The 17,839-nt window shown below is 50.2% G+C and overlaps 2 protein-coding genes across 2 annotated transcripts in view; both read right to left on the reverse strand.

The window, feature by feature from the left end:
• Window positions 1–4,877, reverse strand: part of OSCP1 (organic solute carrier partner 1) — a 36,352-nt gene extending 31,475 nt beyond the window's left edge. The window contains exon 1 of the mRNA XM_006158574.3: window positions 4,651–4,877. Within this exon, the coding sequence (XP_006158636.1) occupies window positions 4,651–4,864 (214 nt within the window). The 5' untranslated portion in view covers window positions 4,865–4,877. The remainder of the gene's footprint in view (window positions 1–4,650) is intronic.
• A 3,073-nt stretch (window positions 4,878–7,950) lies between these two features.
• On the reverse strand, window positions 7,951–15,394 carry MRPS15 (mitochondrial ribosomal protein S15). The gene is made up of 8 exons (XM_006158609.3): window positions 15,161–15,394; window positions 14,869–14,910; window positions 13,803–13,878; window positions 12,723–12,771; window positions 12,219–12,303; window positions 9,937–9,995; window positions 8,344–8,535; window positions 7,951–8,095 (listed from the first exon to the last, which is right to left on the reverse strand). Exons 1-8 carry the CDS (start codon window positions 15,288–15,290, stop codon window positions 7,967–7,969), a joined length of 762 nt encoding a protein of 253 aa, XP_006158671.1. The 5' UTR covers window positions 15,291–15,394; the 3' UTR covers window positions 7,951–7,966.
• Between the last annotated feature and the right edge of the window lie 2,445 nt (window positions 15,395–17,839).

Below are 17,839 nucleotides of genomic sequence, written 5' to 3' on the forward strand. Positions count from 1 at the left end.
TGGCAAACGTATGTCCAGGGTGGCGAAGCTCCTGCAGGCAGTGTAGCTCAGAGCCAGCCAAGGTCTCTGCAGGTCTGGGAGCTCTAGGAAAGGTAAATGACTCCTTGTTTTCCTATTATTTCTCCAGATGAGTTGTTTGTAACAATTATGCTTCGAAGGTTATATAATATTTTGAGGGGGTAGGCAGGCCCATGGCTATCCAGAGCTGGCTGTGACACTGGATGGTTGAGGTGGCTGGATCCCACATAGGATCCCTCATGGCCAACCGTGTGATTCAAGGCCTGGACCCAGTGGCTTGAAAACACTCCAGGTGCAGGTGCATGTGCATGCGTGCCCAGGATCCCAAGAGGAGAATGGAGAAGGGACTGCAGCATGGCTGGAATCCCTGGGGGGTGATTTCTCACTTTCCTTCTCTGTCTCTCTGGCAGGTACATGCACCCTATAGCAAATTTTAAAAAAATATGAAAAAGAAGAAAAAAAAAAACACTACAATTTGGTTGCTCAGTACTTGGAAAAATCACTTCACAGATCCAAATCTTTTTTTTTGAGAGGTTTTTCGCTATAGGGCGCGTGCGTTTGCCAGACAGAGAGAGACAGAGAGACAGAAAGCAAGAAATCACCTCCCAGGGGGGATGGCCACGTCGCAATCCCTTCTCCATTCTCCTCTCAGGATCTTGGGCATGCACGCACACGCACCCGGCGTGAGTTTAAGCCACCGGGTCCGGGGCGCGAGCTGCGGTCGACTATGTGGGAGTCCAGCGACAGAGCCATTACGCTAACTGCTGGTCCCCACAGATCCAAATCTTAATTTCCCTTCCACTAACATAAGAATGTAAACAAAATGTACCAGCATTTTACTTATGAGCACTTTTCAGGGGATGGAAGTGAGACAAAGTTAGCTTTTACTGTTTTCCCCATTGCTTCAAACTGAGACAACATTCAATATGCAACACTCCAAGGTTGCCCCACGGAGGGTACTTCCTTTCCGTTGAAGCTAACCTAGAGACGGCACTGCAGGGAGACTGCAGGGAGACTGCGACATCTGTACTGGCCTTGTGGGAACAGGGATGGCCTCAAGGAGGCCAATTAGTTGTGTAAGACAATGAAAACATCTAAAAGAAACGTGGTTTCCAATCAAAGCTTCAGGGAGGTCGAGCCTGCCTGGCTCTGCAGAGGCATCTGCTACAGCTGTCTGGTTCCTGCTCCTGCAGCTGCAAGCGCACCTACTGCGACTGCAGGTCAGGGCTCCTTGGCCTTCTCAACCCTGCGCTCTCTTTGCTGCTTTCTCATGCTATCTTCCACACATCCCCAACAGCCAACTTCTTCATCATTTCCTTTGGAAAATCAGAGGGGGCCAGTTCCATAGCACAGCAGTTAAGCGCTGTGCAAAGGGAGTCAGAGCCCACGTGGCCCACAGCAGTTCGAATCCCACCCCACAGCAACATGCTGCATGTGCACGTGAGTGTGCCAGGAGCCTGACGGGATGGAGAAGTGGAGTGAAAGGGACTGTGATGTGACCAAGGCCCACAGAAGGGTGCTTTCTTTCTTTCTGATCTGCCAGTGGGTGAGAGGGGGAGAGAACGAGAGAGACAGATAGAGAGAACCCCTCCTCATGGAGAATGGTCATGCCTCTATCCCACTCTCCCATCTGAGCCCCCTTTTAAGGACTCTGGGCATGCATGTATGTACACCTGGGATATCTCTCGAGTGGTGGCGTCTGGGACTTGAAACTCTGTGCTTAGCCATACGGATCCAGCCACCTTAACTGCCATGCCACCCACAGGCCAGGCCAGGGGTGTGTGCTCTCTCTCTGGCGTATCACGTGCCCTCTGACATTAACAAGTAAATCAGTGGGTATGTTGGAGTTTTTTTTTCAAACCCCCGTTTCTCCTCCTGACTCACTGACCCCTGTGAAGATTCTGACATGGTCCCCCCAGGTAGGGCAGCATAATGTAGCAATTAAGGGCTTTTTAGTTAGGAATGTAAGTTCTGGAGCCCAATGCCCAGATTTAACGGTTTACATCCTCTCCTCTTCCTTTTAGCACCTGTGTAACTCTAGACAAGTCGGCCTTTATTTCCCCATCCTTAAGATGGGGGAGGCAATATTACCTATGTATTGGATAGCTGTAGGGATTAAGGTGGTTAAGAGGTGTTATGCATGGTAAGTGTTTATTTTTAAACTATATTATTATTTATTGTTGGCATTAGGAAGATCTATCCCCTGGATTTATTGGGTTGTCAGAAAAGTCATGATGCATTTTTGCATAAAAAAAAACAGAAAAAACACATCATGACTTTTTTGGTGGCCCAACAGGACCAGTACTAGACTGGAACAATAAGTGGCCCTCTGTCTAGTGAAAGCAGAAAATGGATCAGGTTCCACCCAGCATCTCACACGGTACCTGACATTCGACCAAACACTGTGGAATAACTGAGTGTGCACATGTGAGTCACCAACGATGCTGAAACTCCCTAAAGCGGACTCTAGCAAAACCAGGGAAGGACTGTCCCACTCTGAAAGACAAAGCTGGGCCCCTGGTAGTCGCAGGCCTTGTCCAGACCTCATCTTCAGAAGCAATACCTACGACTCACCATGCTAACCACATCAATTACCAACCTCAGTCGATCCTCACAATTGTGCCTTAAGGTATGTATTACTATTATAGAATAAAAAACAGGCTTATAGAGTTTATACCCTAAGGTCACACATAGCTCCATGGCAAAGCAGGAATTGGGACCCAGATCCGTATGCATCCGTATGCTCGGTACGCTCAGTGTAAACTGCTAATTCTCTGCCTTCCAAGACGTAGACTACCAGTCTGAGAACCTTGGCCTGTCACCTCACTGGTGCCATTAGCCTGAATGGAATCACACTGCAGAGCCACCCAGGAAAACAGATGCCTCCTGAAGAAGAAACGACAACACATACAACCCCGACGTATTAATAGATGAGCAGGTGAGCAAACAGTTACCCAGCACTCATTCAGTCTGCTCTAGGCGCTATGCTACGTGCGGGAGTACACACACAGACAAGGCGGACGCTACGCAGGCCATCTCAGTTCCACAGGCCAGTGCTGGGCAGACAGGGCGTGCGCTGAGCGCTCCGGGAACACAGGGACTATGCGGGTACGGGCAGGCCCTTTCCCTATGGGGAGGCTTCCTAAAGGAGAAGATCCTTGAGCTGAATAACACAGGATGGAAAGGGAAGCGTGGAGGACGGAGATCACCAGCATGTAAACATGAAGGAACACAGTCTCAGGGAAGATCTATAGCAATTTGGTATCATTAGGATAAAAGTAGGCAGTCAGGGGTGGGAAATGGGACTGAAGGGGTGAACAGATACCAGGTATCAGAAAGGGCCTGCCCAGAGGTCTTGGCCTCCACCCAGACAGCAGTGGGGGCTGACACAGGTGTTGAGCAGCGGGGAGCATGGACAGGTCTGCTTTTCAGAAAGTCCACTGGCACGGTGTGCAGGATGAGTTGAGTGGGTATGCCATAGGGAGTTCTTTTTTTTTTTTTGAAAGGTTTTTGCTATAGGGCGCATGCGCTTGCCAGAAAGACAGAGAAACAGAAAGCGAGAAATCATCCCCTAGGAGGGGATAGCCATGCTGCAATCCCTTCTCCTCCATTCTCCTCTCGGGATCTTGGGCATGTACACGTGCCCGGTGTGAGTTTAAGCCACCGGGTCTGAGACTCGAACCATGGTTGGCTACGTGGGAGTCCAGCAACATAGCCATGACGCTAACTGCTGGTCCCAGGGAGATCTTTTATTTCTGTGCATGGGCTTAGACTCAATCGCCTAGGCATAAGTTAATATATATACTTTTTCTTTTTTTCTTTTCCTTTTTTCTTTTTGACTTTCATAAGTTAATATTTGATTATGTATACTTAACATCTGAGATATGTATGGTTAACATCCACACAGGGGCTACTGGAGAGGATAAATGTTTGAATCAGTGGCCATGTCAATTGCCTATATTAATAATTTTCCCTTCATATTTAGGAAAATTGGTGAAAGCCACTGTTTGCTGAGGAGGGAGAAAAAGAGGGCAAGAAAAACAGTGTTCTGGGAGGGGGGTGTCACTTCTCAGGGGGTTAGATAGGAAGCTCTTACATAGTTATTTTCACAAGTGTGTTCCCTGCCAACTCTTGTGAAGGCAATGACGGCTCTCCAGCTTTCTTATTGATCTGTGTTCTTTTAGAACCCCACATTTCTAGGATAGCTTCTGAAAAGAGCACGAGACTTCAGCTTATGTGGGAGGATACCGCCTGGAGGAATGGAGCCTGTTCCTTGGGGATAAAGGGGGTGTCTGGACTAGCTAGGGCTGTGGGGCCAGGTGGACTCTTACACTTGGAAGTGACCAGTCCTCAAGAGAGACTGGGAAATCCCCATTTGAGAAGGGAAAGAAATTAGGGGGGATCAGGTACTCTATTTATATCCGAGGGGGGCATTCAACTCCTTTGCTGTTGAAGGATCTTTCGGAGAATATGACTCCTGAAAGACTCCGACTGGGCCTGTGGCTTGTGAGAAAGGAGCCGCTACGAGAGCAAAGCGTGCAGGATGGCGGGTCTGGCCTGCGTGTTGAGGAGCGGGCGAGGGAGCCGGGCTGCGGGGCGCGGATCTGGCTGTGCGGGCCGGGAGCCTCTCACCTTTGCGGGTCTTATCGGTCGGGATGTTCTGGGCCTGCAGGCGCTGGTTCAGGATGTAGAGCATCTCCCCACCCAAGTTTAAGAAGAGCAGCGGCAGCGTCCGCACCGACATGGTGCCAGAAGCCAGCAGGGCTGGGGAAGAGCCCTGGGCTTGGTAGCCTGTGGCTTGGAAGCTGCGTCCCTGTAGCCTGGTTGCTAGGGCAACGTCGCGCATGGAAAAAGCGAGCCAATCAGGAGGTGTTTTGGTGAGAGGTGCCCTGAGAGTGCACGCTCATTGGGCCGAGTGGAGGGGCCGCCTGAGCTAATTGGCTCGAGTCGAACGCCGAGGGACTGTGGCTTCGCTGGGGAGCGGGGGCTCTGAGTTTGTTGGCGTCAGCTCCGAAGGGCGAGGGCTGCCGTGGGAGCGGGCGAGGGCGGGCGCCCGTCTCCCTGCGCGGCCTGGAGCCCGAGGTCCCCACGAGAGAGGAAGGCCCCTGCAGTAAGTAGGTTTTTAGGGCAGACGCTGGCAGAGGACCGGGGTGGAATCGCGGCTCGCCTCTCGGTCGTAAGACTGGGCGGGGTCTGAGCCTTGGCTTCCGGTCTGTAAGTGGAGGTTAAGTTCCTTCCCTCTCCCAGGGCCGCGGAGGGGACTCAGCGTGACCTCGGAACGCGCCACCGAAGCGCTCGGTAACGTGGAAACGACTTTCCTCCACAGTAGCTGGAGGAAGGACAGTAGCCCACGAGTCACGTGTCTTGCCTTTAGGCCAGCGGATGGCGCAGTGGTTAAGTCGCTGCCCCCCAAATAGTCAACTGTGGTTTGAACCCTGGATCCGGTGGCTTAAAAAACTCGCACCGGGCACGTGTGCGTGCGTGCCCAACGAGAATGGAGGAGAAGGGATTGTGATGGAATTACCCCCACCCCCCACCCCCAGGTCAATTGCTCCTTTCTCTCTGGCAAGCCCAAGGGCCCTATAGCAAAACTCTCTTAGGAAAAAAAAAATCTTAATGGGAAGCCCCATTTGGCTCTGTGGTTCCCTTATTCAGGCTGTTAAGGGGACTCCCAGCTTTTTCTGTACTGTGAGGCCAGTGTCCTCCATCTTCACTTTATCTTGGGCTCCAGGACCACCGTCTGGCCATCTGTACAATTTTACTTTGATAAGCAACCATTTCTCTCATTTTCAGTACTTAGAAGGCCCAGTCATCCTTTCCAGCTGCTCAGGCTTCCAGGTCGGGCTCCTTGGGTTGTTATCAGTCACCAAATTCTTTTTCCTCCAAAATCTTTCTCACATTGACCCCTTCCTTTCTTCTTCCATCTGCGTTACTGCGTTCCTCCACGTCGCTGCTCTTTTCTCCACCCTGCTCTGGCTGCTAGGCTAACTTTGAGGAGACACTGCTTTCGACAACACGTTTCTTCTGTGGCTTCCTGTAGTTTGGCAGGTCCCTGTAGATGGCTTGGCCTGGCATTCAGTGCTCTCCAGTCTGGGTCCAGCTACGTTTCTGGAGCTAGCTCCTCCACATGCCCCCACTTCATCCAGCAGAACTCAGTGTAAATTGCTCCCTCTGTGGGCAATGTGCCCAACTTCTGTTCCTTATAACCACACCACTGCCGTCTTGCCCTGACATATGCCAAGCTCAAGTACTTCCCATCATCAATATCCTCCATCCCACAACCCCTCCTAGTCAGTTTTCCTTTCCTTCCCTTCTCAACCAGGCTTTTGAGAGTAGTTAACACTCACAGCCTAGAATTCAGTGACATCCTCACTCCAAACCACTGGAACTGCTTCCCCATGAACCCTGCTCCTTCCTTTAATGGACATCTCAACATCAGGATCATGCAGTAGCCGCAAGTGGACAACCCAATGCTATTTGATCTGGTTATTTTGCCTGGTCTGTGCAGCATTAGGAATGTAGTAAGTTTATCTTTTTTTTTTTTTTTAGAGTTTTTTTTTGCTATACGGCGCGTGCGCTCGCCAGACAGAGACAGAAAGCGAGAAATCACCCCCCAGGGGGGATGTTCACTCCGCAGTCCCTTCTCCTTCATTCTCCTCTCGGGATCTTGGGCACGCACGCACACGTGCCCGGCATGAGTTTTAAGCCACCGGGTCCAGGACGCGAACCGCGGTTGACTACGTGGGAGTCCAGCGACATAGCCATTACGCTAACTGCTGGTTCCCATGTAGTAAGTAGTTTAGCATCATTGCCATATACCTGGCCTTCATGCCTTTGTTTCCTGCTTGGCTCCTAAAGTCATATGTTTGCTGTAGTGTAGACTCCTCTCTTAGCCTCTCAGACCATTTTTTGTTTCTAGGCAGTGTGGTATGGTGCAGGGGTCTCCAATCCCTGGACCATGGACCGGTGGCATGTTAGGAACCGGGCTGCATAGCAGGAGGTGAATGGTGGGCAAGTAAGTGAGGCTGCATCTGCATTCCAGCCACTCCCCATGGCTTGCCTGAGCAGACTGAGGCATCCAGAAAGCTTTTTGTATCTGAGGTCCGCCTACTCCCTCTGACCTCAGCTCTTCCTACTCTTTGCTTTGCTCACTCAGTTTTAGATATTTTGTCTTCTTTGGGTTCTTCCAACATACCGAACATGCTTGGGCTTCAAGGCCTTGGCATTTAACTTGGTACCAACGGGTGGACTTTCTAAGAGGCTTCTCCATAACCACCTGGAATGGATAAGCAGTGCTTTGTGTGCGTAGTTTCTCGGTGATAGAGCTTGTATTTTGATCAGATTTTCTATCCAAACAACAGTACCCCCCACCCCCAAACAACTAATTGCTCTGATCTTTCCCCTTCTCATCCCTACTCCATGCAGCTGTTGCTTAACCCCTAAAGCAGAGACTTGTTACCATCACTCCTTCAGTATTAAAACTTTGGTGGTCTCCCCACTCCCTGCAGGACCATAAAGCCTCTCACCTCAGCTTCAGCTTACCTGCCAGCTTTATCCCGACCCTCACGGCACTCTGAATACAGCATGCACCTCTCCATCTCCCTGCCTCTGCGTGTGCAACTCCTACTTGGGAAGCCTTCCCTCCCACCTCTGCCTGCTAAATGCCGACTTCTCTTTAGGGCCCTACTGGGAAGGCAGCTTCTAGGGCTGGCCTTTGCACCCTGGTCCTACTGTGTGCTGTCTCACCTCCCCTGGCACACATGCCATCTGGATGCAAGGTAGTTTCTGTACGAGTGTGTCCTTTCGAGGGGTGAGGGCAAGGACTCTTCCTCATAGGACTCTGGGATCCTGCAAGGAATAAGTTCCTCCTTCTCCTCCTCCTTAGCCAAACACAGCCCCATCTTCTCCCCTATCAGTCTTTAAGGCAGAAAGAAAACATTTTAACAATTTATTGGTTTGAGTGCTGTGGTTGGGCTTTGGAAGAGCTTTGGATTCCTCTAGTTTGCTTTGGGGCTGCTGCGGCTGCAGCTTTTAAGGCTCTTTGTTGCTTCTTCAGCTTCTGAGCCTCCTGGAAAACCTGAGGGGGAGAGGACAGAAAAAGACTTGTAATTCCCTGCAAAACCTAAGATGTGGAGCAGGTGGTGAGATGAGAACAGTTCCCCCAGATGGGAACCCAGCCTTTCTCCACGGGTTGGTGGCTGGTGGCTTCCCTTGGATCGGCTCCAGGCCTTGGTGCCAGTGTCGTGCCTCTATTCGAAACAGATGAACCCTCCCTCCTGCTGCCTCCAACCCTGGTTCCAAGTCACAGCAGTGACTGACTCGTACCTGAATGCACAGAGCCTTCTTGGTCACAAAGCGGCGGTGGGCTGTCCGGTAGTACAGCGGGGGGAAGGTGTACTCTATCCCCAGTTCCCTGCATGTCTTCTCGAAGACATCGTAGTTGGTATTCCGGAGGTTTTTGAGCATCTTTTTCCTCTGGTCAATGCTCATCAGCAGGTAGCGTTTGTGGGCTTTGTCCTGTAAGAGTGTCTGTATTACCTCTGGTATTACATAAATGTTACTCTTGCTTACGATAACAAAGGATGATTTTTTATCATTTCATGAAATCCCCCAGCAGTCTTAGGCAAGTTTAAGGCAACTCTGAGAGAGTTGTTGCCATTGTCATTTTACAGAGTGGGAGACAAAGGTTCAAGGATGTTATCTAATCACAAAAGGTCCTGAGAGCTGTGGGTCTGGAGGCTTGGCATTGAACCCAGGTCTACCAGTAGGACGCCAAATCTCATGCTCTTTCTCCTATACCACCCACTCAGCCTCTCCCCGGCAAGGCAGACTGTCCATGGGGGTGGAGAGGAGTGAATGTCTGTGTTCTTCCTTGAGACTACCACTCACAGTGGGGTGCTGCTCTGTGAGGGACCTCTGCAGCAGGGCTGGTGTCCCACACGCTTGAACCAAACTGAGATCTCTAAGGAACAGCTCAACTGGCTCCAGGGAACATGGAGGGGCTGGGCATGGGGCTGGACCTGTCTGCATTCACAACCAGGTTTATTAAAAAGAACAGCAGCTACGGGACCAGCAGGTGGCATGGTGGGTTAAGGTGCTGGACACTCCCACATGGCTGACCAGTGTTCAAGTCCTGAATCTGGTGGCTTGCTTTCTCACTTCCTCTCTCTCACTCTCACCCTCTGTTTCTCTCTGGTCAAATGAAAAAATAAATGAGTGAATAAATAAAATAAATAATAAATAATTATTAAAAAAAAAGAACAGCAGCTGCTAATCACAGCAGCTCATGCCGGACGCTGTGCTGAGATATGGCTTCATGATTAAGAGTGTGAGCCTTGGAGCAAGACAGCTCTGTTTCAGGTCTCAGCACATCACTTCCAAGGGGTCACTCAGTCACTCCATAACTAGATTATTCCTCTGGGGAACCACAAAGGGCTAAACAGGATGATGCAAGTGAAGTATTTAGCATGCTATATGCTTCATGCTGGCTGCTATTACGGTCATGTGATCCTCGCAGTCCTGTAAGCAGGCACTCTTACGATCCCATCTTACAGAGGAACCGAGCCTCAGACCTGTCACTTCCCCAGAGTCACACAGTTTAGTAGAAGTGGCGGAGCTGGGATTTAAATTCAACGATCTGACTCCATTTGTGCACTCAGCATTCTCTATGTACCCAACACAGTGAACACACTCTAAGATTTGTGTCCTTAACCACTGGTGATACTCAGCACAGCCCTGTCGGCTCCCTTTTCTCCCCAGGAGGCAGGGTGAGTTGTGTTGGTCCCACTGTAGCTGCAGAGTGGGCACGTGGGCTTCAGCTACCTGGCTGCTCAAGCTGCTCTCTGGACCCGGAGCCCTGCACCTCTCAGCCTCTTCCCCGCTGCTGCTGTTTACCCACAAATGACACCCAGGGTTTACCTTTCGGTGTTTCTGCATGTGTTTTTCATAATTGCGGATCTTGACAGTCAAGGCAACAACTGAAACCACAAACCACAGAGGATGAGAGCTGGGCACAGAGGAAGGAAAGGCCCGGCCTGGGCTATGTTTTAAAAACCCCAGGAACAACAATAACCATGGGCTTATACAGGTCTGCAAGACCCAAAGCACACGAACTTCAAAATCCCAGAAGGCTCTGGATTGTCTTTTAGAAAGCGAAGTCCAAGGAAGAGAAATTCCTTAGTTTTATAAAGGTATCATCCAAACCTCATAGCAAATAGCATTATTGGGACTAGCAGACAGTGGAATGATTATGTTGCTGGACTCCCACATAGTCCGTTGCAGTTTGAGTCCTGGACCTGGTGGCTTAAAACTCACACCAGGGACCAGCAGGTGGCATAATGGTCACTGGACTCCCAGTTAGTGGGCTGTGGTTTGAGTCCCAGACCTGGGGACTTTTTTCTTCTTTCTTTTTTTTTTTTGTTATAGGGCGCGTGCACTTGCCAGAAAGACAGAGATATAAAGTGAGAAATCAACCCCTAGGGAGGATGGCCATGCCGCAATCCCTTCTCCTCCATTCTCCTCTCTGGATCTTGGACACGAACACACACGTCCCTGACGTGAGTTTAAGCCACCAGGTCCGGGACTCGAACCGCGATCAACTACGTGGGAGTTCAGCGACATAGCCATTACACTAACTGCTGGTCCCAGACCTGGCAGCTTAAAACTCCCACCAGGCACGTGTTCCTGTATTCCTAAAATCCTGAGAGGAGAATGGAGAAGGGATTATGGTGTGGCCATCTCCCCGGGGGTGTGTGTGTGTGTGTGTGATTTCTCGCTTTCTCTCTCTTTCTGTCTGCATGCACTCTATAGGAAAAAGTCTCTCTCTCAAAAAAAAAAAGAAGTATTCTTAATGGCAAAACTACAGAGCATCCCCATGAATATCAAGAACTGGTCCAGGGTGTATGCCACGGTGGCTCATGATTCCACGCTGCATAAGAGGTTCTGGCCAGGGAAGTAAGTTTCTCAAACTGTTGAGGGTCTGCTCACCTCGCCCCTTCCGGCTGCCTCCTTATCTCTGTGCTTGTACTATGGAGTTTAGAATTGTGCTTAAAAAGGACCCTGGTTACCACCTTGGGGTGCTGCCTATGCCTGCTAACCTGGGAGGTCTCAGTGGGATAATGTGTAGTGGAAACAGTGAGGCAAGGTAAGCAGCCCTTTTGTGATTAAGATGGGCTCCAGGCCAGGGTTTCATGGGGGGTCCAGGGCAGCTGCAATTCTTCATCTCTGAAGAAGCTATGGAGAGCCCAGGAGTTTAGCCTACAGACCTCCATGGGGGTTTAGAGGCCAGGATGAACTTGTGAGGCCTTAATCTCTGGCAGAAGGGGAAGAGAAGAATGACGGCTGGAGGATTGGAGAGAAAGCAAAGGGGAGGGGATGTGCAGACCCCACGTGGCTCTAGTGGTTTACCTCCCTTGCCCCAAATGATCTCTGAAGATAAACTGCACCCAATGCAAGGGGGAAGTGGGAAGCTTTTCTTTTCTTTTTGGAGAGGTTTTTTGGTATACAGCACGTGTGCTCACCAGAAAGACAGACAGAGGCAGAGAGATAGAAAGCGAGAAATCACCCCCCAGGAGGGATGGCCACGCTGCAATCTCTTCTCCATTCTCCTCTCGGGATCTTGGGCACACCCACGCACCCGGCATTGAGTTTGAGCCACCGGTCCAGGACTCAAACCACAGTCGACCACATGGGAGGCCAGCGACATAGCCATTACACCAAGTGCTGGTCCAGAGGGGGCTTTTCTTTCACATCCAGGGAGCACTGTTGCCAGGCACAGCTTGCAACCAGAGTAGGAACAGTAGTCCGCGTGGACTCCTCCCGTGTCAGTCTGGCAGAGGGCTTAGTAAACCATGTGGGCATGGAGAGCCAGCCGTATTGCCACAGAGTATGAGCTATACTAGCCAAGCTTCTTGCAATCCTGCCATGAAGGAGGTAACTTACCCCTGCCCTGTGCTGCCTGTCCCCGCCTCCATTTCCAGACTAGGGGCTCCAAGAGAGGGCTAGTGACTTGCCCAAGGTAACACAAGTACGAGGTAAGACCTGGGCATGCTCCAGCCTTCTTAGAGCTCAGGACACAGAGCTGTTTTCATTGCCCTGGGCCCTCTGGGTTTCTGCCTTTCCTAAGCCACATCTAAATGTTAGATAAGGTACCAGCTAGCAGGCTCCTGTGCACCCCCATTCCCCAAGAACCCTTAACCAACTTCGAGCCTCCAGGGAGCTGGTGTCCTCAGGGTTTGCCACCACCTTGTTCATCAGCTGTTCTTGCTGGATTTTTAGCTTTTCTTTCTGTTGAAGACAGAAAATCTGTGCGGTCAGTTGCCCCCTAAGATTGAGTCCTCCTACCCCTGTGGGGTGGGCAGCTATTCTAGCAACCTGGCCTAGAAGGCTCAAGTCTGCTTTACTTGGTCCATCATGGCTGTGGCAAACCACAGGTCATAGCTACTGACAGGAGAAATGGTTTGCTGGACGAAAGTCTCCAAGCCTGCTCATTCATACATGCATCAGTTTTTATTGACATTCGCTCTTTACCAGATGCGAGGGTTACAGTGGAGGAGCAAAACTGTCCTGCCCTGGAGATGCTCAATCCAGGGCACTGACAGGTGGATGCAGAATGACTGGAAAGTGCAATGGGGGTGCTAACTAGGGTAGGGGGAGTCCCAGAGGGGAGGACTGAGGGAGGCCAAGGTTTGGCACAGGTTGCTCACCTGGTTGGCCATTTCCAGAGACAAGAGTCTTTTCACGACATCATCAACTCTGCGGGAAAACCACAGCAATGAGAAACAGGTGTGTGGGGAAAGAGCAATACTGTTTTTTTAAAAATTATTATTATTATTTTATTTAACTTTATTTATTTATTTAATTTTGACCAGAGAGGGACAGAGAGAGAGAGAGAGAAAGTGAGAAAGCAAGCCGCCAGGTCCGGGCTTGAACTGCAGTTGGCCCTGTGGGAATCCAGTGCCCTTAACCAGCACACCACCTGCCAGGCCCAGCAACACTGTTTTTATTTTAGCTTGAAAAGCAAGGATGATTGAAAATTCCTCCTCCAGCAAATATATCTATGTGAAGGTGGAAGCCATTTCCTGGGGACTTGAAGTCAGCATGGGTCTGGTTTGCTGGGCTAAGAACATGGGACCATGTGATAACTACAGAAAATTGGGGCTGTCAGCTTGAGTGATCCAGGCTCATCATAGGGAGGGCAAAGCGCAGGTTTCCATTTTAGTCAGAACATCATTCAATCTGTCTAAGACATGTCAATGCAAGTCGGACTGTATAGTGGGAGGCTGGAGGGACTGTTCAGCTCCCACCACTCAGGATGAGGTGGAGCAGGAGCCTGGCTTTGATGTCAGTCGTGCCTGGATTTGAAGCCAGCTCTGCTCCTTGGGAGCAGCATGACACTGTAGAGTTCAATAATCTATCAAGTGGGGATACTGTTTCTTCCTCCATAGGGCTTTTGTGAAGATCAAGAGATGAGAGATATCTATCAAGATCCATGAGGCATGTTACTCCTTGGTAGTTAATAGTGTAAGATCTTCACCCAGAGTACAAACAAACAAACAAACAAACAAAAAACAAAAAACACCCCAAACCAAAACCCAAAGAGCAGTAGTTGAGCCTCATGAATGCCAATCTGCCCTTGCTGCCCACTCAGCCTCACCATGCCTGGGCCTGCCTCATAATCAGGCTTCAGATATAGCAAATTGAGCTTCAAACCATCCCAACATCTTTCCCCTCTCCCTGTCAATGCTCCCAGTGTCCCCGCCTCCTCAAGTTAGGCTTCTGCTTACTTCTCAATTCCAGGGACGTTCTGGTAGTCTTTGAGCAGCGTGGAAGGGGGCAGGCCATTGTCTTGGCTGGGCCCGACTGTCAAATGGATGGAAAACGATTAGAATTAACTCTCACTGCCCATTCTCCCAGACCTGGCTCATGTCTGCTCTTCAACTCTGGAAGAGACAGCCAGGTTGTCAAGCAAGGCACTGGGTATCTCTGGGCCGTTTCTCATCTGCAAACCTGGTGGGCACCTTACAGCCCTGACATTTCATGCTGAGAGCAGATGGCCTTTTCCAAGGCCCTCCACTGTGCCTGTGCCTCTCACACACCTGTCTGGCTCTACAGTTATCTTATCTCCCACTAGGATGGGCTTGCCTGTGGATGGGACCGAGTTTGACTCCCTTGGAGTCCCCCCATGATCTGCTGCATGGCCCAGCCTAGAAGAGGCACACGACGAACGCTGGCTGACTGCTTGAATGAAACGAGGGGATAAGGAGAGATGGCTAGCTTTAGGGTGCCTGGAATGTAGGCACCGAATAGGTATCACAGGAAACCTATATACAAATAATGCTAATGGCAACACATTCTATAATAAAATCCTGTAACTTACCGAGCACAGTGCTAAGGCTACTTCCGATGCGTTACTGTTGAACCCTAAGGACAGTCTTCTCAAATGGGTACTTTTACCCTGGCTTTAGAAATGAGGCTCAGAGAGAGGAAGTAACTTGCTCAAAAACCTTTACCTAATGAGGGGTCTGGGTGGCTGTCGAGTGGGAGACTCCGTTCAGCAAGAACAGTACGGGCGATACTTTGGCAGGCCTGCGTGGGGTCACACGCGCTCTGGCTAGCTCGTTCACTCACGCGCACCGCGAAGGCGCCTGCTCGCGTCTTCCTATCCTCGCCCAGCCCCAAGGCTTCAGGCCCACGCACTGTGTAAAGTGGACGTGGGGGTCTTCTGCCGAGGGCCGCTGGCTACCCCTCTGGCCGCTCCACCTGCTGGCTCTGACTTGCCACTTCGGTCCCCTTGCCCATCTCAAACCCTCCGGTCTAGTTCAGCTCCAAGTGCCACCCAGGACCTCCTACCTGGTTTCTGGACGGCATATCCGCGAGTGGCCTGGAGGAGACCTTGGCAGAAGAGAGAGGGCTGAGGTCCACGTCCTTAAATAGTCCCGCTTCAACTCCTTCCTGAGCTCCGAGCATTCCCCTTCTCCACGGTCTTCGCGCCTCGCCTCCACCCCGTCGCACCTCTTTCCCAGCCGCCACCCGTTCCCCCTTATCCCGCCGCTGCACGTCCCTGCTTCCCGGTCCCCCCGGTATGTCGGACTCCGCCGAATCCCGTCTCCCTAAGCCCGCCGTCCCCTTCTCAGCTCCTCACTTCGAGGCTGCAGGCCCCACTGGTTGGGAGAAAGCCTGGAGCTCCCTCCTCCCGGAAGCCCCAGGACCGGGGCCTGGGTTACTGCTTGGGGCCGAATCGAACTCAGCACCCTCCACGCGGCCCTCAGCATGATGACTTCTGACCCCTGCGGGGCCTGCGACACCGCCGCCGTCCCCTTCGCAGTCGGACCAGATTACATGGGCGCCGCCATGCTGGTTCAGGCTCGACCAATCGAGGCAGTTGCGAGACCAGAGCAGACGAGCACCGAGAGAATGGATCGGGGGGCTCGAGTAGGTACTGAGGCCGTCCGTGCTCTGGGTGGAGTGGAGAATGGAGAGGAGAGTGGAATGGAGAGTGGTGTGGAAAGGAGAGCGGAGTGGAGTGGAAAGGGGAGAGTGGAGTGGAGAGGGCTGCCTGGTGGCTGCGCTAGGTCTCTGGACAGGGTCGCTGTGTGGTCGGGTAGTTCGTGGTGTGCCACACTGTACAATAAGTCTACGATGCCACTTTTTTGGGATTTGTTTTGTTTTCATCCTGCTCTTAATCCCTATCTCTCTGAAAGTCCTGTCCCCCGGCTGTGATTATTCTGGGGCTTCTGCAGAAGCCTGTCCTTGCCCAAAGTCCAGGATGGTACCCGGTAAAAACGACTGGGTTTCGGCCTCCTCTCTGGCAACCTGACAACCTGGTGACGAAGGTCTCTGACAGCACTGGGCTGGAGAGTGGCCTTATGGCCAAGTCTCTTAACCTTTCGGGGTCATGGTGTACTCATCCATTGGATGGGATGGTAATAACAGAATCCTTTTGGTTTGGGGGAAGATGAACTGAAATCACAGTTGTATGCAAAGCACTTGGTGTATAACAAGCACTCAGTGATTATTAGTTGTAACGACAGTTGTGAAATAGGGATGTAAAATTGAATACAAATTCAAAAGTAGGAAACACAGGGCCTGGAGGTGGCTTGGTAGTTAAAGTGGCTGGATCCCATATGGGTAACTGCGTAGTTCCAGTCCTGAACCCAGCAGCTTGAAACACACAGCAGGCAGGTGTGCCCACATGCACAAAATCTTGAATGGAGGGAGAAATGGAGAAGGATTGCGTCCTGACCATGGTCCAGGGAAGACGGGGGATGAGGTGCGGGGGATGAGGTGCTTTCTCGCTTTCTCTCTTTTTGTGTCTCCCCAGCTACTGTAAGCCCTCTAGCAAAATTTTTTTAAAAAAAGAAAAATAAATTGTAATTCTTTCTGGTGCAAAAAGGGAAAAGACTCCTCCCCCTCACTTTTCTGAGAACATTTACTATAGAGAACTTTGAATTATTGTGAAGTATATATAAAAATATTAGTGGGGTTTCATAAATGAGGAATCTGAAACTTTGACAGATTATATTATTCGTACTAGTTTATAAAATTTGTAAGTAGAGGAGCTGGGATTACAATCCAGGTCTGATTTCAAAACTCATACTTTCTTTCCATCATAAAACCTTAAAAAAACCAAAAAACCCAAAACACAAAACTTTGTAATGACGAATTCCTTCTCTATTCTTTTGAAAGGAATGTAAATCTTTTCCAAGCTGAGCCTCCTGCCAGTTTTACACCTGGGCATTTTCCTCCAGGACTTGGGAGTCACCTCTTTGGAATGCAGTAATTCAGGACGCAGTGCCCTGTCTCCCATTTCAGTGGGACAGTTGGAGCCTCACTTCAGCAGATGCCTCGCTCCAAGCTCCAAACCTACCTCATAAATATGCGAGAAACCTGTTTTCCCATTGGCTAATGGCAGGTGGCAGACGTGGGGCGCAGTCCATTCACTAAGTGAATTCAGGAAGAAACGCGTGGCAAATGTCTAAGGCCTCCTGCTCGAGGGCTAGTCATCGTTCATTTATCATGAAAAAATAGATGCAGGAAGCGGTATCCACTGGCTATGTAAAGGGTAAGACTCCTGGGGCCAGGTGGTGACGGGGCAGTAACATGCTGCTCTGAGGCTGCCTTGTGTGGGAAGGTTCCAGGTTCCCCTCCCGAGACCTGCCTGAGTAGGAAGGTCAGGATGCGCATACACCCTGTGCACGCATACACATGCCCTAATCTGGCTGGCTGAGGGGCAGGGGTGGATTGTGGTTGTGGGACTCTTTTGGGGTGTTATTTCTCCCTTTCACTTTCTCTTTCTTGCTCATGAAATAAATAAATAAATAACTTCCTTTTTTTTTTTTTTTTTTGCTATAGGGTATGTGCACTTGCCAGAGAGAGGGCAAGTAAGAAATCATCCCCACGCCACAATCCCTGCTCCTCCAATCTCCTCTTGGGATTTTTTTTTTTTTTATTATCATCATAATCTTCTTTATATTACATTGGATTACATATAACTTTACATTGACTTCCATTGCTTTTTCAAAAGGGAATGCCATGCATGTCAGTCAATACAGACATCAATCTCCCCGCTTTATCATTCAATATGTCTTTTCCATGCATTTCCCAATAATTATTATTATTATAATTTTTTAAAACAGTCAATCACTATTTCTCATTTTGCTTGTTAAAAGACTTCACCCATCATGAAATACTTCCCAGACCAGTCCAGTTGAGAATACTATACACGTCATCTTCAACAGATAATAAACCATATCTGTTTCTCACTAACATCCCCTCTATTGTTCACTTGCTATCTTTCTCTATCCTCTTCTCTTTTTTTTTT

Source organism: Tupaia chinensis, unplaced genomic scaffold, assembly GCF_000334495.1.
Source record: "Tupaia chinensis unplaced genomic scaffold, TupChi_1.0 Scaffold000604_1, whole genome shotgun sequence".
Classification (NCBI taxonomy): Eukaryota; Metazoa; Chordata; class Mammalia; order Scandentia; family Tupaiidae; genus Tupaia; species Tupaia belangeri.